We start from the raw sequence: 22,186 nt of genomic DNA, 5'->3' as shown, positions 1-22,186 counted from the left end.
GAGAGTAAATTTCAAAGTTCTGTTACAAAGCCTTTTTTGGGAGAGAAATACTGAATGAATGCATAATGTTTTCAAACTCAAAAGTAGTCGTTTGAATAATCATGTTTTAAATATTGTCCAAAATAATCGTGATTATGATTTTTCCATAATCGAGCAGCCCTAGTATAGATGACCCACTCTTGATATAAATATTGTTTATCAGTCCTAAAAACACTAGTGAAAGATTATTTAATATTCAATTAATTCCAATAGAAATCACTGAAACACACTGAACCCTGAATAATGCATCTCAGGCCCAACATACAGAGACAAACAACCATTCACACTCATATCCACACCTACAGACACGATAGAGTCTCCAGTGAACCTGACCCAAGCCTTCATTTGTTTAGACTGCAGGAGGAAGCCAGTGAAAACCGAAGGGAGAACCTGCAAAGTACACTCAGAAAGACCCCGGCCAGTCAGGGATTCAAACCGGGGACCCTCTTGCTGTGATCCAACAGTGCTAACAGTGGTTTCTTTTGTTGTTCTAAAAGAAAAAAAGCAATGACTTTTGTTTGTTCTATATATTAAGAATAATAATAATAGTCATAATTAAGAATGCTGGGCACACCCCATTCACACAGAGCACAAGCTTAACTGGAAGTGATGCTGTACATACACACATGCTGTGTAGGATTTAGCCATATTACAAACACAATAATCTGTCAAAACCTTCTTACAATACATAACCTGTGAGAAGACTCCAAAACAAACATGAAACAGGAGTAAACTTTTCATCCTTTATTGTACTTTAATTTTTTATAAATTTTTTTAACAGGAAAAAGGTTCAAAATTATAGCAGGAAAACTTTTGCACTTGCATTTTCAAAACAAAGTGGCACAGAGATTACTTGGGTTTTCCGCAAGTAGCTATTAAAGTTAACAAAACTGAAGAGGAACATGTATTTTTATGACATAAATCGATCACTGTATATTTATGCTCAGTGAGTACTTAAAAACAATAATAGAACATAAAGTACAGTTGATGAACAGGCCCACAGAAAGAAGCCATAAATGTTGGCCACAATTCATAACAGTCACACATTGATCACTGTATATTGGTCCTCAGTGAGTGGTTATAGACACTAATAGAACATAACAAAGTAGAAGAGTGATAATTCTGGTCCTTAGCCAGTATTCATACATGTTGACATCACAACAACAATTATTTGATATCTGCATTTTCATGATATAAGTTGTGTGGTGACAGTACTGAACCCTAATGAGAAGTTATAAATGATAATGAATGTACTGATCCTCAGTGAGATGTCAAACGTTTACAACCGGGCACAAAATCTGTTATTTTACATTTCAGTAACAAATCATATGGGGAAATTAGTCTAAAAAGAGAGACTTTAAAAAAAAACATAAAGACTTAGAATTTACCTTTCAGCATTACATGACTCGAATTGCTAATTCACATACGCCTCAACTGCACTGAGGAGCTCAGATGCTTTCTCCAGTGCTTGCATTTCGTTCTCAGATTTGAACTGTCCGTTTGGAATATGGGGATACCGATGGAAGTTGGGATACTGAGTCTTTTTGGCGTCCACTCCCAGTATCTGCAAATTTTGCACTATTTGAGGCAGATTTGTCAGTTGGAGGTTGTAGCCGGAAACTCGTGTAGCAAGGGCTGTGATGGAGCTGCCAGAGACAGGACGGCCGTGCTTTTTATACTCTGCGGCTGTAAGAGACTTTTCCACTGCTTGATGGACTTTGAACAAACACCATTCTGTGCTTCCCCCACCGGTGTCCTTGTTGGCTGCATTGAGATCACAGCGAGCCTGTCTGCACCAGCGCTGCGCCTCCTCTTTGTTCGGCTGTGGGACATTTCCATTATCGGTCCAAAAACCGCCACCAGAGAATCTCGCTCGATTACTTCGGTGATACCGTGCCTCTTGATCCCATTGCTTGTAGAAGTCTCTGAAATCCTGGTGACCCCTTGAAAAGGAGGAGCCTCCGCTTTTGCCTTTGCCTGTGCTGAGCTCTTCAACTCGACTCATCAAGTATTTGAATGCCTCAGTGGCAAGAAACTGGTGGTCAGGATTTTTGTCAGGATGCCACCTGAGGTACAGTCGCTTGATGGCTTTGTGCCTCTCCTCCGCAGGAAGAGTCCATATCTCTGCCAAGCACTGATCAATTTCCCTTTTAGCGTCATCAACAGAGGCTGGTAAGGTTCTTGTAGATGATGACTGGGAATGAGGCGGCACAGCTCCCACCAGCAGCTCCAGCTCCATGCAAGAACCGGATTTGCAACTCCTCCCAGGTTTTGCTTTCTTTTCTCGTTTAATCTGGTATATGTCGAGACAACTGACTTCAATTGGCTCCTCTTCTCCAATATTGACTTTGTATCTGCGTGAAAGCTGCCCAGAGTTTCCAGGCAGTTCTTCAACAATAACTGCATAAATATACTTGTCGTCAGTGCTGTAGCCAACATATTCCCCCTCCTCAAAGTTATTGAGGATGTTCATGTCTAAGGAATCATGCCATTCCTTTGGTACTTCTGTCCCAGGGGCTGGTGGTGTGAAAAGCAAACTTTTAGTTTCAGTGCTTTCTTGGATCTTATTCTTGGCCAGAGTTTTCTGAACTTCTTGTAAACTGTCACACAAAAGAAGTTGTCCAAGGACTGGAAGGTGAAATGGTTTAATTCTGGTGCCTAAAAGAGCAATAATCTCCTTTATCAGTGTCATAGTGACTTCAGTTATAACTTTCATAACTATGTCATCATTGTGTTTTAGGTAAAATATGCAGCCTTGTTGCCCTCGTGTGACAAAAACATCATTTTCAGTGGCAGTTTTTTCTAGCGGCTGTTCCTTCAGCCAAAGCTTTGTTTCCAGGTTTTTGCAGCAGACGATCTGAATACTGCCAAAAATCTTCTCGCACATGTCAGCGGCATCTTCGTGCTTTATTTCCCCTTGAGACCCTGCTCTGATGAGACAAATGAGTCCATGTCTGAATGCATATGAGGACAGATGTTGTTCAAACCATCCACTGAATTCACAGTCGGTCTCAAACTCACAAAGCTCAATGTGTAATTCCACTACTTTCTCCTCGATGACATGAGACAGCATTTTTGGCTGAAGGTTTGGAGGGAGCAACTTCACCAGCCGATGATGCTCATAGGTGTCTTTCCCCAAATGGCATTCGCTGAGTTTCCCAAGCAACAGGACCTCACCCTCCAAGGCTTCTTCTAACCGTTCGGCCTCAAATGTCGTGTCATTGTAGTACAGTGTGCATGAGAGGTATAATTTACCATCTACTGCAGGAAGATACAAAGACTTCACATCTTTAACAAGGGACTTGTCTCCTTGGCCTTTTATTAACCGAAACAACATCTCAACAGCACGTTTTACAGTCTCAAGTTGGTTTGGGTTTAGATGTGGTTTATCACAAGTCTCGGCACAAATTGCTGCCAGAACGTTACTATACTCCACAGCAGTAGGTTTTTCCCTAACACCTATTGTCTTGAAGAACTCTTCGTAAATTGTATCAACTCCAGGAATTTCGTACAAATATGGTCTGAATTCATTGTGAAAGGGGAAGAAAAGACACGTGTCTTCAGTCTTCACAAGTTCTTTGTCTTTTTCAACCAATACAATGGGAAGACCAGCCAGTGGTTGACTGTCAAACGTGTTTGTTTGCAGGAAGGCGTAGGAACTTCGAAACACAATAGCACGGGTTTTAATCAACTTTTCAGTTTGACAGGGAGAGTGACAGATGTTGCTCATGTTGCTGGTTACACACTGTGGAGGTGGTTGATCATGGGCACCTGAATTTTTCATCCTCTGCAGCAGCTCCGGCGACTGATAAACTGGTAAATGTATGATCGGCATTGAAGACCAAATCAATTCTTGATGCTTGGGATCTATTTCCATCAAAGAGCCTCTGATTGGAACAGCACTTCCCTCAGGGACGAATGGTCGGTGATAGTCACACAGTTCTTTTTTAATTCTCACGGGGAAAATGAATTTGATGTCAGCTATGCGCTCCAGCAACTTTTCATTGTTTTTTTCACTCACTTTAGTTAAGGCTTTTTTAAAGAGTAATGAGGATTTATCTTTCAGCTCTTGAAGCGGAAAGTTATTTTTTGCTTCTGATTCCAGCTGCTGTGCAAAAGTTATTATTTCATCATTTGACAGCACATGCTTCATTCCAAGTTCCATGAGCAGCACTTTGGCTTCTCTTTTTCTTTGTGGATTTTTTTCATCAACCTCAGACCAAAATCTCTCAGGCACAAATCTCTCCTGGGGCAACATTTTCCTGTATAGCTCGATGCTATCATCAAAGAAATATGATGCTGTCTCCAAACGGTCTTGGGAATTGCGAATCAATTTGACCGTCTTCATCGAGGAGATGATTTCGTTCTTGTATTGACCATACTTGGAATCATGTTGCAGTGACAGTAAGAGCTTGAAGCACTGAAGCGCCAGCTTCTCTGTGAGTGTGTGTACAACAGGGAGAATGAACTTTATTAAAAACTCCATATCAGTCAGGATTTTGATGTTTAGTGATTGTGACAGATGGTAGTTTTTGAGAAAAATGGTGTTGCTGTTGTGCAGGAGGAACAAATCCGGAAACTTCCCCAATTGTTCACTCTTGAGAATGAATACCTCCTTGTGTCCATCAATCCTCACTCTTTCACCAAATATTGTTTCAAATAATGGCAGGGACCTGAGCTTCCGCTGGAAGTCTTGAGTGTCTTTGGCCTTAGCTACTCCAGAGTGCAGGAAGCTCTGAAGCTCACTTTTCTCATCAGAGGAGAGCTGGGAAAACTCTGAGTGGTCAATGTTAAAAAGCTGGTCCAGCACACAGCTTGCATCATTCACATCCATAAGCTCAGAGCATAGAAACGAATGTATCTGTCGATCTACATGTGTCTTGGAGAAGAATGTATTGTTGAGCTTCATGAAACCAAGTTTGAAGAGGATGTCTGATCTTTCTGGGGCAAACTGAATCACACTCTGCATGTCTTTCATTGTTTTTAAGAAGCACTTGTTGTTTAATCTTGGACACACAACCGGTAGAATGTAGCAGTCACTGAAAAGCTGCCTCACATCGCTGAATGTCAGAGATTGTTCGTCACCACTGGCTGTTGCAGGTTTAATTTGACTTGCTAAGAATGTCCAAAGTGAATTCAACCACACCAACATTGTCTGGTTTGGGACATGGAGACCACTGTCTGGATCAACAGCACAGTTTTCAAGATGATGCTGAATTAATGGCTTCAGATATTTTGCTGCAAGGGGAAGTTTCAGACTTTTGACGAGGTTAAATCTTTGCAGAACAGTCATGTGATCTTGGTTGGTTGGATAATCTGCAAATTGGTCCATGTAGTCAAAGAACAAAATCTCGTATGGTGATATCAGTTTAGGAGAATTGGAGTTGAACACTCTCAAAACTTGATCTCTTGTGAGGAGAAGTGGAAGCCCATCGAGTAAACTAGCGTCGTCCTTGGTGACCTTAGGCAACAAGAGATCTTTTAAGCAGAATCCCAGAAGCTCTGAACATCTTTTATCATCACTGATCAGAGTGGAAGTTATGGGCAGTGGTAATGCTTCATCTGTTTGCTTTGGGTCATGGAGAGGTTTTTCCTTCAGGAAAGTCCGTACAGTTGAAGGATTCACGTCTTTCAGTTTAATACCGGCAGATTTGAAGCTTTTCCAGACTTCTTGCATTTTAGTAGTAGAGGGAACCAATTTCATTCCCAGATCTTCCAAAATGAGATTCATCTTCTCATCGTCTGAATGTGTCAGGTAAAGTGCCTTTGTTGCCTCAGTTTCTCTGATGTCACCCCAGTCAAAAGAGTATTCAATAAATGTGCGGCCTACAAGTACATGCGTTGATCTTCTCATCACAGGAATCACATTTAGGCCTTTTTCCTTGATTGATCTGTACACCTCGTGTATCATTTCATGCCAATTCTGATCAACATCTTTGGACACAGTTGGCCAAAAAAACAAATACGAATGATTGAAGAGAAAACACAAAGATCTAAATGACACCTTTGTCTTTGAAATGTTTTGGCTGATGTAATGAAGGAGATCTGCGTACAGTGGAGCAATGACACTCTGTTTCAATAATTCATTCCACTCACTTTTCTGACTTTGCCCATCTTCTTTCCAAAGGCTTCTCCTGGAAGAGTCTACCTCAAAGTTTGCGTTGATGTGCACTGGAAGTCCTGTGATGCCAGGCAAAGGAAGTGAACAAAATGCTTCGCCTTTAAAATCCAAACAGCCAGGAGCCTTACTTTCTTCCTTTAGGCTCACACGTGCTGCTATTGCTGCTTGGGGAAGTTTCTCTGATATTGTTTCCCTTCCATCACTGTTTTTGAATGAGCCAAACTGCTCTGCAACAATCCACTTACTTAGTCTTTTACTTGAGGTTGAAATTGTGGTTTCATAAATCGTGGTGTGTGGTGAAGCTACCTCGTCAGATTGAAGTGCTTCTTGTTGAAGTTTTACAAAAGCATCCTTTTCTTCTCTGCTTTTCTGTTGTAGACGTTTTTCAACCACATAGAGTGTTGTGAGTTTTCCTGAAGGATTGATTTCATGGACTTTGATTTTGCAGATGTTTTTCAGAAACAGAATTAATCCTTCAGGATCTTCGGAGAGAGCAGAGCACAGTTCTCTCATGTCATCGTCAGTGACTCCCTGCTTTGATATGTTGGAGCTGTTTGCCATGGTACCAATCCGTAGAGGTAATCTGAACATGGTGCCGTCTTTGAGAGTGAAGTTGTCTGGAAGAAAGGATTTGTAGACGTCCATGTACATGTTCTTGAATTCATCAGCTAGTTTATAGCCAATGCCAGGAAGTGGTTTGTCTGACGAACCTTCAATGTATTTTTGATTGGGATCAGAAATGAGCAGTAATTCATCTCCAGTGAGGATTGAGGGGCAGTCAGTCAAATGGTAAACAGAGTTGAATCCAACCCCATATTTTCCTGTCTTTCCTGGAGTGTTGTGCTTCCCTCCTTCTCCCAGGTGTTGAATTCCAGCCAGGTCAGCATCAGAAAATACTTTGTTGTTGAATACACACAGTGCTGGACCTTGCAGATGGTTCCATTTCTTCCCAAAAGTTTTTTCTTTGCCATGCTGTCGTTTGTCCCACACAAAGTGGATTTCTGTTGCTTCTGCATCATCAGCATTTTGGATTAGCTCTTTAAGGATATCCTTTTTTGACGGATAGGCTGAAATTATGTTTTTGATTCGAACTGTCAGATCCTCATGCTGTTCAAACTGAAATGCAAATGGTGAAATGTCAGCTTCGTAGCTCTTCAGAGTATGATGCCTAGTTGTTGTTATTCCAAAGTGCTGAGCCATAGCACGTGCGATATTCTTGTGGCTTAATGTGACACCAGTAGCCACTGGCATCCATGGGCTGTCATCGTAAAACAGCTCATTTGCAGGTTGCAAAACTCCATGTTCATTGGGTATCAGGCAGTCAACTGTTGCTTTCTCTTTTGCCTCAAATATCCCTTTGTTTAGAATTGTGAGGCACATTGACAGATCACTCTTTGGCAGGGGCTTGTTTCCATGTTGACAGTGCAAGTTCTGGAGCACAGTTTCAAACTGACTGATTGTGTATTTTTCCTCAACACCTACACATTTCCAAAGTTTTGTGAAACTTCTGAAGCCTTGTGGAAGTACATGCAGGTACGGTTTTGCTTCAAAATGCTCGTTTTCAGCTACACAGTTCACATTTATAAATGTACTGCCTACAAGTATGAAAGGGAATGAATTGGCCCTCTGAGAGATAACAGTGGAGTTCTCGGACTCACCGAGCCCCTGGTTTAGAAACTTATAGCACTCATGTGCTCTTTCATGAAGCATAGGTTGGTCAATGGATTGAGACTGCTTCGACATTTCTTCCAGCTGCTGAAGCACTGTCTCAGGACTTGGACTGTCATGAACTCCTAAGACTTGAAGGATCGGATCATTGTTGTGTATTTTCAGATTGATATGATCCAGCACAGGTTGTGTCATGTCCACAAGAAGTCTGTATTTGTCACTAAACACATCAGTGGGCCTTCTGAGTGTTGCATTTCCTTTCATTGTCACGTCACCAGGGGAAAATGCTGGAAGAAATTTCGTCTTCCTCAGTGTTACCCATTGGGGGGAGTCTTCCTCATAAATGTGATGTTTCATAAGTGTAAGAAGGCATCTCAACCTCTCATATGCTTTCTCTCTGTCAGTGCTCCAGGTTTGGGGGATTGTGCCTGCTTTTTCTGTGATTTCTTCCAATGGGAGATCGTCACTTGCCATTCCAAGTTCCAACAAGCGCTTGATCCTTTTAGGGGAGCAAAAGTCATTTTTTGTCCCACCAAGCAAGCGCCCCTCTTCTGGTTCAAAAAGACAGGCAGCTTTCCCTGATGGATCCACAAGTTTGTTGATATACTGCAGCTTTCCGTCTGTTGTGGGAATGCATGGTTCGCTGATGAGTCGATTGTCAATCCCTGTGACTTGAAGATCGATAGCATGCAGTAAAAGCCTATCTCTGCTCACAGGGTCGATGGTATCAAGGTTGGTAAACACTACCTCTTGGTAAAACCTTTCCCAGTTCCATGTTCTGTTCTGTACAACCTTTTCCAGGCCTGCCTGTTTGAAGCTATTTTTCAGCCATAGTGGAAGAGGAACAACAATGTTGGGTGGTTTTAGATATTTCTTGCACAGCTGTGTGACAAGTTCACTGACGTCCTCATCCTCTTCAATGCTCTCATGTAGAAATATGACAGTGTCCATTGAACACCAATGTTCTCCGTCACTAAAGAGCTCTGGACCCTTGTTGTTCTGGGCAATGGTGGAGTAAAACGCATCCACCAAAGGCTTGAAAGTTTCACTCACTTTCTCTCTATCAGGCCAGAAGGTGTGATAACAGTAATCGTCCAGTTGGTTGATTTCAGACATTTTCAGTGTCAAAAGTGTCATGACATATGCATTCAACACAGGATCCTGTAGAAGGGCTTTGTTCCAGTCATTTTTCACCCCACTCTCCCACAGACCTTTTCGGTTGCTTGTTACGGCAAATGTACCATTTACATTAACTGGAAGACCTGTGTGAATGGAAAGAGGAAGGAAGCAAAATGCCTGTCCAACAAGATCCGTTTGTGATGAGGCCAGTTTCCCGGATGTTGGATTATTTTGCAAAGGCACAGCAACCCCCCCTATGGGCAAAGAGAACTTGGCTCCTTTGTTTTTTTCAAGGGCCATTTTTAAAGACTTATCTGTTCCAAAGCAGTTGTACAGGAGCCAGGACTGGACTTCAGTCACTCCAGACTGCTGACTGGTGATTTGTACAACACTCACTGTGGTGGAGTCAATGACCTCTTTACATTTCTCATCAAGCTTCAACAGTGATTTCTCAGCCTGATCCTGCTTCGACACAAATGATTCATCAGGAATCCTCACTGCACTCACAACGGTTTTGGAGACAGTTACAACGGCTTCTATTTCATCATCTCTTGGTGGAGTGGATGCATTGCTGGAGATTGTTTGTAGAGTTAATGCATTGACTTTCTTGAGGAAAAGCAGGTGAGTTTGTGAATTCTTAGTTAAGTGCTGTTGAAAAGTGAGAATATTGTGTTTGTGATACACCGTTGTGCTTATTTCTGATTGGAGAGCTTCTATTTCAGTACGAAAGGGTAGTTTGATCAGAGTGCCTGAATAGGGTTCAGGAGGACTTTGTTTGCTGAAATTGCAGTCAAAAATGTGTTCATATGGTCCGAACTGACCAGGAAACCAACGGAAAAGTTGCTGATTAGAGAGATCAAGCTTGAGTCCAGGATTTGTTTTGTGCCTGATGTGCTTTTTAAGATGAGTTACATTTGGATCAAGAATGAGAAGACTGTTGCCACTCAGGATGGAGGGAACATCTGTCACATGATACACAGTATTGAATCCAAGTCCAAACTTTCCAATTTTTTCCACTTTGGTTTCTTTTGAAGCAGCGCCAACTCGGACAATATTTTTCCAGTCCTCAGCTGTGAACTGCTCATTATTAAATGCCCAAAGACAAGGTCCTTGACAAAGGGCCATGTCAGGGTCAATGAGACTTTCAGGGGGATCTTTGTGCACTCGGAAATCCACCAGGAATTTGCAGACCTCTGCTCCAGCATCTTCTGCATTCTGGATTAGCTCTTTGAATATATCACTTTCTTCATCGTATTCTTTAAGAATGTTTTTAATCCTTGTTGTTATTGGCTCAGATTGCCCACACTGCTCTATTCCCACTAACTCTGGATTGAGGATAAATGTACTGAGAAATGTAATGTTCAACCATTCAGCTGTTGCTTTTGGGATTTCCTCATGTAGAACCTGAATTTCCTCCTGGCTGCACTTAAGATCTTTCAACCCATTTTTGCTGACATCACAGAAGACTGCTGTTGACCCTGGTCGCAGCGTGTATTGTTCACCTTCTAACATGACTGGCACTGGGATGTCATCCTTAACAGCCTTCTTCTCTCTCCAAAGCCAGTTAAGAATTTCTATTGACACTTCTACCTCAGAGGAACTTGCACATGGTTGTTGCCTTCCTTCAATATTTTGCTGGATAGAATGCAGAATGCCAATGATTTCTTCATCTGAAATCAGCGTTCTCAGGCCTGATTCCTTGAGCAACTTCTTGTATGACAGGAATTCAGCGGGCACCTTTCCAATGTAAGAGCTCAGGTCTAGATTAGGTGGGTAGTCAAGAACCAGATCCTTAGGTGAAACAAACTGGTTGTGGCTCCACAGCCAGCGTGTGTCCCCGTTTATCATTGTCGCAAATTCAGAGATGTCCTCTTGCATGTGTCTGTAAATGCTATGCAGCTCCCTTTTGAAATCCACATCTCTGTCAGGATCAACCATTTTCTGGACCTTTGATGTCAGAACCGATAAATTGTCCATTACTTTTTCTGGTGGGGGTCGACATTTGAGACCAAGTTTGTTGCTTACTCTGTCAGTGACATTTCCCAGTAGAGGCATTACATATCCAACAATGTCCTTGAAATCAGAATGTCTTACTTCATTTGGGCAGAAGAAACCAATTTTCTGAGATTTTTCATAACCAGGTTGATTACATGGGATCCATTTGAGCTTTTTAAAGCTTTGAAGCTCCTTATCTGAAAATTTTGACAGCAGTTTATTGCCATCCAACAACTTTAGGAGCACCTGAGCTCTTTTCTCAGCCTCAGTTGGAGAGGAAACATGCATTTTGTCAATCAGTGTGGCGGCATTCAACAAGTGCTGAGATGACAAATCTTCTTTATTATTTAGCAATCCAAGATCTGTTAGGCTTTGAAGCATTTGTGGTGTGTCAGTGTATAGATGTGGGGGGAAGAGATTTGAGTCAAAAATGACTGAGAAAGATGTAATTCCTGGATCCAAAAAGTTTGAGGCCTTTTTCAGCTGTCCGTTAACCTCAATGAAGCTCAAGTCCTTGCATCTTTGTCTCAAGGTTTTATTCTGAGAGAAAAGGATATTACCATTCTGCAAAATCCAAGTCATGATTTTCTCTGTGTCGTCTTTGCTGCAAGATCTCTTCTCAATACAGGCAACGAGGAGAAGGACTGCTTCGGCTGTGTCCAAGAGACTAATGTTGAGCAGCTGTAACAATCTGCGATCAGCCTCAGTAGCACACTGCACAACTGAATCAGGCATTGGGAGCTCTGTTGGTACTGTTAGACCAGATGTCAGAAGAACAGCCTTCTTTGATTGAGCTGCGGAACACACTCCTCTCATGGTTTGAAAGAGAGGTAACTTTGAGAGTAAATCATTCTCACTCCTTGAGAGAGAATCCAGACGAGAGAGATAATCTTTCAGCTCTTCTCGTGTTGTGTGAGAGGCCGTCATGAGTTCTCCAATGAGATTCTGAGGGTCTAAATTCACCAATACTTTCATGACGCTCCTCGGAGATGGGCACAGCACGTAAGAGTCTAAGTCTATGTGCTGGAGCCATTCGTTTCCTTTCACCACTGTGCCACCGGCTTTGCTCAACAACTGAGCTATTTCATCTGGCAAGCTAATGTTTTTGCTTTTCTGAAAGATGAGGGTTGTGCTCTTTTGTAGTTGTGCTAGTGACACAACCTGACTGACAGACAGGGGGCTGATAGGTATTAATGGTATTTCAGTGAATTGACTTAACTCTTTAAAGTGAGTGTTGAGAAATTTCCAGAATTGTTGGAGCCATTTTAAAGGTGGGTGTTGACTGCAGCCGATGTTCCAGGTAACGAGCCCCGTCCTGGTCTGCTTCCAGTCTGATGGCAAAAACCTCCTTGTGTAGTCAGCCACTTGGTCTGCGTCAATGTTGATGACCTTGTAGAAATCTGAAACACACATTTTTGGATCAATATATGTATAAATATATGTTGATGTAGTGAAACAACATGCAAATTACAGACGCAATTCACTTTTAAATCACTGTTTTCTATAAAATCACATCCATACCTTTTCTGGCCAGTTCATTCAGGTGGGTAATGCAGGCTGGACTGAGATCATCAGGGATGAAGAGGTGTTCGCAGCATGGCAGCAAGGCTCTGCACAAAAGATAGCATATGTTTATATCAGTCTAGATTCAATCTATTGGAAGAGAAGATCGGAAACTGCTTAAGACCATATGCATTGTCAAATAAAATACTGAAGCAAGCAAGAGTAAGCCAATCAGTAGATTCACTTTCGGGAAACAACTGCCAATTTATATGATTAGGGACCAAACTATAAATACAGTACATTATAACTTGTATAAAGGGTTGAGATCTGGGGTTAGGGTTCAGGCTAAACTTAAAAAAAACAATGAGCCATATCAATGGTGTTTTCTATGTTACAGGAACAAATCACATCGTTAAAAATCAGAGCAATTGAGTTTGGCTGTGGGCCAAGGAACAACCACACTGGTGTGCAGTTATTTTCTACAAAAAAGCTCTGACAAGCCCAATGTATACGACCGGACGTACCCTACCTACAAATGTACAAGGGGTGTAAAGATTCTACAAATCCAGGGTTTGGCTAAGTTTTTTTTTTTATCCATCTTTATCAAACTACCATTACGTTAATCACTCATCATAAATAAACCAAAGTAGTTACATGACAGATGCAGTTTGACGACAATAGCATAATACATTGTGATTTTTAAGCCCAAACCCAAATTTTGCCTCTATCAAGATTGTGGGTGTTTGTCTCATGCTGTTCATTTTATTTATATGAATAATATTTTATTATAAATATATTTTACCTGGGAAATTCATCGCTGTCTATTAAAGCAGTGTCCTCCTCTCTGTCTGTGAAAGATCTGAAAGAGCCATCATTGAGTGGTAGCAGCTGAAGACCCTCAAGTTCTCTGTATTCTCCATCACTCAATATGAACTCCAAAAGACATAGTTTGTCATCTTTAGGGATGTTAAGCGCACCAGGGTTGCGGAGAATGTTCCTCAAGAAAGCTGGCGTCACGTATGTCAGGCTGCTGACAGGACAGGCCTCACGTATGGCTCTTGCAACAGGTCCCGGTAATGTGACAAGATTTTCTCCACAGGAAACCAAAGTGTTTTTAATGGCGGCCAGTATTTCAGAGCTTGTTGGACCATTACAGGGGAACACAGCTTCTGATAGAGTGATGAATTGCCGTTCATCTTTTGCTAGAGAGAGGAGAGCCACATCCTGTGAGAACAAGTGACTGAGAACATCCAGACCAACAGCACCCCATTTTTCTTTGTGCTCTATCTTGGCGATATCTGGCCACAAATCGTACACAGAACAGACAGGCAGAACAGCCTGCTTGGCAAGTTTGATAGCATCTTGAATGATGGTGAGGTATGCATGTGGGAGCACCTCCTTCATTAGCAGTTCATTCCACATGGCATGTTCATCATGTCTCTGGTCTTCCTCTTCCCACTTGATGTGTCTTCTGTTGTCTGTGAGACCAAAGCATGCGTTGACATTAAGTGGTAGTCCTGTTTTGTTGGACTCATTGTTTGGGAGGGGGAGAAAGCAGCTCAGTCGACCTTCGCTGCTGTCTGTTCGCTCTCCACAAGGGAAGGCCAAGTCAACTTGAGGCAAAAATTTTAACTTTTCTGCGAGTGCATCTAGATTTTCTACAATGCCTTCCTTCATGGTACATGTTGTCACAAGCCACGTTGTTTCTCTGTGGGCGTCTGCATGGAGGGTGATCAGTTTGAACCTTGTTAAACTCTCAATGACTGACTCGTCTTCTGACTTCAAAACGACATCCGTGGGCACTGAGGATATCACCTTAAGTCTGGTCTTCACAGTGCCATGTACGTCGATATGTATCAGTGACACAGAAGTTACATTTTTGAGGAACAGGAGGCTCTGGTCCGCATCTGCAATGAAGCTGTCGAAAAGCTCAACTACCTTGTCAGAGTCATACAGATTATCTGAAATTTCTGATGTCTCGTTGCGCAAAGGGAATCTGAAAATTGTGCCGTCAAAGCGCTGATCCTCCATGATGACTTTTGACCACTCTTGTTCGCTCACAAGTGAAACTATATCTCGAAAGGGTTGGAACTGATCATGCATGAACGTCAGAGCTTCTTGGTGTTCTGGATCATCCAAAGACCACAGATAACCTCCATTTCTGTCTCCAAATATCTTTTCTTGGGGGTCCAACAAGCCAAGGTGCGCTGAGCTGAATATACTCGGCACATCTGTAAATAAGATAAGATTGATATTTTGCCGTTATTTCGCAACATACTTTATCTAATACTAATACTTGGACTATTAGGCACATAAGTGGTAAGGTAAGTGTATTTACCTGTTATGTGGTAGACAGAGTTGAAGCCGATTCCAAACCTCCCGACTTTGTTTGGGTCATTGCGCTTGTCACTCCTCCCTGCCCTCTGAATAGCTTCCCAGTCATCATCAGTGAATGCAGCATTGTTGTATGCATAGAGAGCGGGACCTAAAAAGTTAGTTACAGAGAAAAGTCCTTATGGCATTTCATCAATTCATGCAAGGGTTCATTAAGGTTCTCCAGTTTCTCTCAAACTGTTGAATTTGAAGTCCAACGCCACAAAAACTGAGGTAGAAATACTGTAGACATTTCCTGGTCAGATCAAGTATTTAAAACTGTTGAGTAAACCTCTGTAACTAATATTATAGTAATCTTGGGATCTTTTGTGGTCTAACGTTACATACATTACATTGCAGAGGCTGCTTTATTTCTGCATAGAAGTTGATTATTAAGTATCATACTTCTTATCAGGTGATCATGAGAACTGGGTTTTGATTGTTGACTTATAAGCTGTATCATCAAGTAATCAATTATTTCTATTATCAATTTGGTACCTTGGTATTTTTCCAGTTCCTCAGTCCACAGGCTCTTAGTCCCATAGCTTCTCTCATCGTGGATGAAAACCACTTCTGTGGCTTGACCATCATCTGCATTTTGAATCAGCTCCTGTTGACAAATAAAGATCATGACCATGAACAGAGTTTAGCAGACCGGAGGCCTGTGGTATGAAGCAGGATTTGCGATTATCAGGGTAACTTTGAGTTCAATTCAGAGTTTTTAGCTCTCATTAATTTCTTATAATGTAATTAAGCTGGCAATTCAGCATAAATTACCATGGTGCCAGCTTACTCCAGAGCAGGTTAAGTAGAGGATCCCAAAGTGGATTATTACAGGGTCTCTGAGGAGGACAAGTGTCTGTAGAGACCGACAAAATCCTTTTGCCTACTCTGATGACGATCTTTATGAAAGATATACATCCTCATCATAGGGAATGATAAACCTTTGTCAGGTGCTGGAGCGTTATATAACCAACTTGCATGTTTTAATGAAGCTAGCAGCGTAATGTTAGCTGTCGTGGCATCTTTTCCCCTGACCTGAGAAATGTTCTGATTAAATCAGTAACGGTATGTCACAATCTGCTCACTGGAACATCTTCCTGTGTAACGCTCGTACAGTTTCGATCAAAACAAACGTATGTTCCAAGCCCTTTAAGCGTTGGATTAAGCCTTTAGCGTTTAGCATATCTTGATTCCCATGCCTTGTTTCAACATTTGACATGTGAGCACTGACTGTATACCAACCTTCAGAATCTGTCCACCGTCTGGGTATCGACGCAGAATATCTTTCAGGTAGTCAATGAAGGGTGGAGCTGTTGCCCCGAAGGACGTTCTAAACCAAGCAGCAGGATTAAAGAAAAAGAGTTAGAATCCAAATCAACACAAGGTGGGTCATCCAAGTACTTAAGAGATTGGAAGGGTGGGGTTAGACAAGTCAAGTCAGAGTACCTAAAATAAGGCACAAAAAAGAAATTACAAATACATTTAAAAAAAAGAAAGCTATTAACAGAATCATAACACAATATTAGGCTGAATTAATGATACAAGCACATTCTGTATATTTGGTTGTTATGTTTAGCCATGAGAGGTATTCCACTTGACTTCCCCAGGTGTTTCCTTGGATTCATACTGTATATGACTTTGTTCTTGTAGACATAAGGAAATGAAATGCCTGTTTCGGATGTGAATTCGAATAATTTATTATTAATATGATGAGCAATTAGCAGGAAACCGATGGATTGCTTACTCCGGGTAGGAAATGAGTCCTTAGCCCAAGTGAAGGAGTTCAAGTACCTCGGGGTCTTGTTCGCGAGTGAGGGTACTATGGAGCGTGAGATTGGCCGGAGAATCGGAGCAGCGGGGGCGGTATTGCGTTCGCTTTACCGCACCGTTGTAACGAAAAGAGAGCTGAGCCGCAAGGCAAAGATCTCGATCTACCGGTTGATCTTCGTTCCTATCCTCACCTATGGTCATGAGGGCTGGGTGATGACCGAAAGGACGAGATCGCGGGTACAAGCGGCCAAGATGAGTTTTCTCAGAAGGGTGGCTGGCGTCTCCCTTAGGGATAGGGTGAGAAGCTCAGCCATCCGTGAGGAACTCGGATTAGAGCCGCTGCTCCTTTACTTAGAAAGGAGTCAGCTGAGGTGGTTCGGGCATCTGGTAAGGATGCCCACTGGGCGCCTTCCTTGGGAGGTGTTTCAGGCATGTCCAGTGGGGAGGAGACCTCGGGGAAGACCCAGGACTAGGGGGAGAGATTATATCTCAACACTGGCCTGGGAACGCCTCGGGATCCCCCCGTCAGAGTTGGTCAATGTGGCCCGGGAAAGGGAAGTCTGGGGCCCCCTGCTTGAGCTGCTCCCCCCGCGACCCGACCCCGAATAAGCGGACGAAAATGAGATGAGATGAGATGATGAGCAATAAGAATAGATACATAAAGAAACTAGCAGTTTACAAAACTATGTATTCTAGTCCTGCAGCCAAGTAAATTAACTGTATTTATATAGTGCTTTTCTACTTTTATCGACCACTCTGTCACCCATTCACACACACATTTAGACATTGCTACTATATGCAGTGCTTTTTCTTTCACACACTTTGGGGTACAGTCATTTGCTCAATGACACATGGACACCTTCTGATTCATGGGCAACCTGCTCTCCCTCCTTGCACAGCCGACCACTGAGGATAACTTCAGTTCAAACGTTTCTGAGGATATTAGTACCTCAGACATTTCATCACAATTTTCCTTCACTGACTTCTAAATTACCAAAAGTGAAACATAAGGCGATGTGCCTCTCACTGTAATGGGTCAGTGCATCAATGTATAAACAGATACGGGTGAAACTCACCGAGCTTTTTTCTTTGTCTTCTGACTCATCCTGCCTGCGTTGGGTGCTGTAACAGAATCACATTATTGTGACAACTAATGACTCCAGCATAGTTACTGGTGTTAAAAATGAAATTGAAAAAGCATTAGTTAAGACCTGAGCACTTCACAAAGCAAACTGTTCATACACAAAACATATCATAAATACATCAGCGCTGCTGAGCTTTCGTTTTAATGCGTTGAAAAGTTACATCACATTTAATTGTCCCCACAGCATGGCAGCTGACACTGTCTTTGATTACATAGACACCAATATTCTGATAATAACCCCCTTATGAAAATAGTCTCACTGTCCTTTATTCAGATAATCAGAAAATACTGTTTACATGTCATACTCAGACTAAGCAATAATTGAAGGCCTGCATCCGATCTTAGTCGTGTTGCATAGATATGCATACATCTAATGCAGGGGTGTCCAAACTTTTTATCCTGAGGGCCACATACAGAAAAAAATTTGAAGGTCTGGGCCACTCACGCCGCCACGCTCCCCTGCCCTGGAGCGGACTGTTGACAGTGCGCCTCAATCGTGTAGCTTAGGGCGGGGGCGTGGCGCCACCTAGTGTCAAAACTGAGTAGTACAATACAGTGGGCCATAGTCCATTTCATTACAATTAATTTAGCTGACGCTTTTGTCCAAAGCGATTTGAAATCAGTGCATTCAAGGGAAGGGGAGAGTGGGGTAATGTGAGACACCCCCTGTATCTAGGCAACGGAACACATTTGTGGTCATGTGATCATTATGTTTTCAAGCCCCTTCCATTCCACCCTTGCCATGAAGGAGAAGTTGGTGCTGATGCTGTGGTTAGAATGTTTTTTCACAAAAATTTTCTTTTTGCATGTAAAAGTAAATTATCTTGCATCAACTGTTTTATCAAAACAAATTGATTCAGGTAGAAAAACCTATATCATACATGTTAGCCTGAATTGCTAAGAGATGTTGTTCTTTCTAAAATGTTGGCTGTGGGGTAAAGTGAGACATGAAGCACAAGTTAAGTTTAGTCTTAACCATATTTTAGTATAATATTACATTACATATGTTTTATTTTTAATGCCTTAAACATTGTAGAAAAGCCATCATGCAAAGAAACTACACCAGGAAGACAACCTGGGGCCAAACACCCCTCCCAGAGATGGAGAGTGCAGCCGCTGAGGTCATGCAAGGAAAGAAGTCCTTAAGAAAAGCTGGAAGGGTTAGAAATATTGATAAGACAACCCTCAAAAGATTCAGAAAGAAAAAAGAGAAAGGGGAAGTAAAATCAGTAGCCTGGGGTGCAGTAGCTGAGGCAAAGAGAATATTCACAGATGAGATGGAGGAGCTGGCCAAGCACTTGAAACAACTAGCTGACCAGTTCCATGGCCTTGCTCCAGTTAAGTGCCGTGAACTGGCATTTGAATACGCAGAATAAAAACAATATCCCTGTCCCTGCCAATTGGACAGAGAAACAATGTGCAGGCAAGCTAGGGTGTGCAAGAGATCACATGAATCATAATAATAATAAATGTGCTTAATTGACCTATTACAACATGTGTTGTTATGGTAGTTTTAAAGTGGAAAAGGTAAGTGGATCACTTTACCCCCTTGATTTCTCTGGTCTGTCTCACTTTACCCCTAAGCTGGGGTAAAGTGAGACACAAGACCACTTTTTTACAAACAATCATATTTTCACTGACCTTTGTCCTGAAGACATTCTGATAATTTCAATTGCTAGGAAACATCCTGAATTAATAGGAAATGTGTAAATTTTACTGATATATGATTCTAGCTCGCCTAGAGGGGAGCAAATGTAAAAAATGTCTCACATTACCCCGCTCTCCCCTACTCGAGGGTACAAGCCCAGAACAACAAGAATCAAAGTACAATTTCTTCAAAAATAGAGCAAAACTAAATAGTGCTATAAGTAACTGCCATTTCAGTGCCACTAAATTGTTAGTTTAAAAAAAATATATACTAATTTTAATTTTTTGTAATTTTTTTTTTTTTGTAATTTTAATTTTTTTGAGGCGGGCCAATTTAAAATGGATGGCGGGCCGCAGATGGCCCGCGGGCCGTAGTTTGGACACCCCTGGGTTAGACTATGCTCTGTAACATGTGAACGGGAATGTGAATGGAATATTCTGGTAGCAGCTCATGTAAACATTCTGATCAAAAAACAATGGTGTGACTTATCATCAGCTAATTGTCTCCCTGAGACATTCTTTAATAAGTAATTGTAGCTTAAATCACAGTCATTGTCTTGGACTTGTGTGTTTGCTGATTTTGTCAGATGACGCTGTGGTCATGAATAACAGCAGCTTGGAATATGTTAATCTGTGGTCCTAATGGACCAGGGTTTATTCCATGGTGGTGCTGCTGTCTGAAAAGAGAATCAGAGAAATATGTAACGGTTTAAGAATCTCAAGCCTGAATGTCTATTCTGTGAGACTGGGAGTGGGCGGAGAGATTCACCCTAATCTCCAGGCACATGGCAGGATTTGGGAATTAGTGTGTTACGTCATCTGGCAACATTAACCAACTTTGTGAGTGTGCTGAAATTCGCACAACATTGTACATTCACCCCCACAAACCACGTCACATGAAATAACAAGGCAACACCTAAGCAAATTTTACACACCATTTAACAGCAACAATATGAATGCATAACAATCTTCATTAGAAGTGATACACAGTAATGAGGCCTTCAGACAACAGCCGGGCTTCCATTTCATCTACACCCTCACTTTTGCACATTGACCATACACAGTCCTGTCATGTACTTGGCTTTGACTTATACTTCTTTATTACTATGGTGTGGAAAAATTGTATTTAATATGCAATGGACACAAGGAAGTGTTATTCAATATGATTTTTTTAAGTATCGGGGAGTGAAAGAATGTGACGACTCAGTTTCCTTGTTTAGTTTCTGAGAAACAGCAACCTGTGATGAAGGATGAGCATCTCCCAGCAGAAAACAATCACTGTGGTTTTTCAATGAGGCCCCTCCCTCCAACGCACACAGACAAAAATAATCCCACCTACAAAACAGGTTTCAACCTTTGTAGTTCTGCTTTATTTCCACAGTTTCAACTGGAATTAAAAAATGTCTGCAGCAACATCAGCAACTTGTTAATGTCAAAAACTCTAACCCTGTATTAACGCCACCATGTGCATGACGAAAGAAAATGCAAAGAAATCAGTTACAGCTACATTTAATAGTTTATCGCTATATGTATTTATTGAATTAGTTTGCCATATCAAGAGTAAGGGTGTGGTTCAGACATGTACACACAGACCCAGAATGCTTTTGTAAAAAATGTATAGTCTTTCATCACACAGACTGATTCTAGATCAGTTTTCTGATGAAATGAAAATCAAGATTCAAAAAGGTTAGTGGTGCCTTCAGGCAAACCAGGTGTTTGATCCAACAACCAATTTCCTGTTCCATGTCCAGATAAATTTAGCTGACTCACACTGCATACTGAAGATGCAAATACCAACGATGCTTGCATTCGCAGGTGGACTCAAGACTAACATAGCAAAGTTTCAGCTTTTCCAAATTATAAGGTTAAACTGACCCACTGTAGAGGATTTTCTGGTTTTACAGTTAGTTTCCATCTCGACAATACACGTGTGCTCACTACAATAATAAACAAATATTGACTTAATTTAGGCTCAACTCAGACGATCCACATCTGTGCCTTCACACGACTTGAAGTGTGATTTAGATTTTACTGGCTCAACAAAAGTATCAAAGTAGGAAGTGGACATAATTAATAAACCAAAAATACAAACATATATGAACATATACTAATAAAATGTATATGTTCATAGTGATAGCAGTAAAATCACTTTACCTCAGACATGTGGGTCGCCGGGTTGTCTCAGGTCTGCAGCTGCTGGGATGTCCACTGACTGACTGAATGGAGTCTCATCAAGAGAATATAAAGACTGACGATGTCCTGCCCCAATGTGACGAGACGTTTCCTGCTTCACGTCTGTTTCTTTCATTTCTCTCCGTCAGAACCAGTTCACCCAAAATGAAACTTTACCCAGAGACCGTTTCATCAGAAATGCTTCATACAGGGTTCATTTGTTTTGGCTGCGTCAGGGAAAACGAAACTTAACTCTGTTTGCGTGCGCGCGTGTGATGAACACGCACACGCGAGCGCACACACCCTCACATCACTGCACTTGCACACAAGTGTTTCTTATCACCAATGTCCGGATAATCGGAAAAATAACTTCCTGAATGAGAAAATGTACTTGAACGCCACTTGTACCTGCACAACTCGGAAAAGGCTGCGAAGTTTAGGTCATCACGTAAAAAACAATTCACACAAGTTTGCAATCAGCTCTAATTAGACGCTTCTAATGCAAGAAATTGTAAAGGGTTAAACTTGTGTCTCTCACCGTGTGTCCATCTCTCACAAGATCCAAACTCTATATTTTTAATCCAAAATATACGTTTTTAACTTGTTTGTTTGAGTTCAATTACTTTATCTTT

The 22,186-nt window shown here is 41.6% G+C and overlaps 1 protein-coding gene across 1 annotated transcript; it reads right to left on the bottom strand.

Moving 5' to 3' along the window:
• Nucleotides 1-768: 768 nt before the first annotated feature.
• si:dkeyp-118h9.7 (sacsin) lies at nt 769-21,853 on the bottom strand. Its single transcript, XM_053439069.1, has 8 exons — nt 21,537-21,853; nt 17,668-17,713; nt 16,064-16,151; nt 15,317-15,428; nt 14,784-14,930; nt 13,248-14,676; nt 12,464-12,552; nt 769-12,342 (listed from the first exon to the last, which is right to left on the bottom strand). Exons 2-8 carry the CDS (start codon nt 17,694-17,696, stop codon nt 1,454-1,456), a joined length of 12,783 nt encoding a protein of 4,260 aa, XP_053295044.1. The 5' UTR covers nt 17,697-17,713; nt 21,537-21,853; the 3' UTR covers nt 769-1,453.
• Between the last annotated feature and the right edge of the window lie 333 nt (nt 21,854-22,186).

The sequence above is a fragment of the Pleuronectes platessa genome, chromosome 14 (genome assembly GCF_947347685.1).
Source record: "Pleuronectes platessa chromosome 14, fPlePla1.1, whole genome shotgun sequence".
Taxonomy (NCBI): domain Eukaryota; kingdom Metazoa; phylum Chordata; class Actinopteri; order Pleuronectiformes; family Pleuronectidae; genus Pleuronectes; species Pleuronectes platessa.
This window is presented reverse-complemented; position numbering and strand designations above follow the sequence as displayed.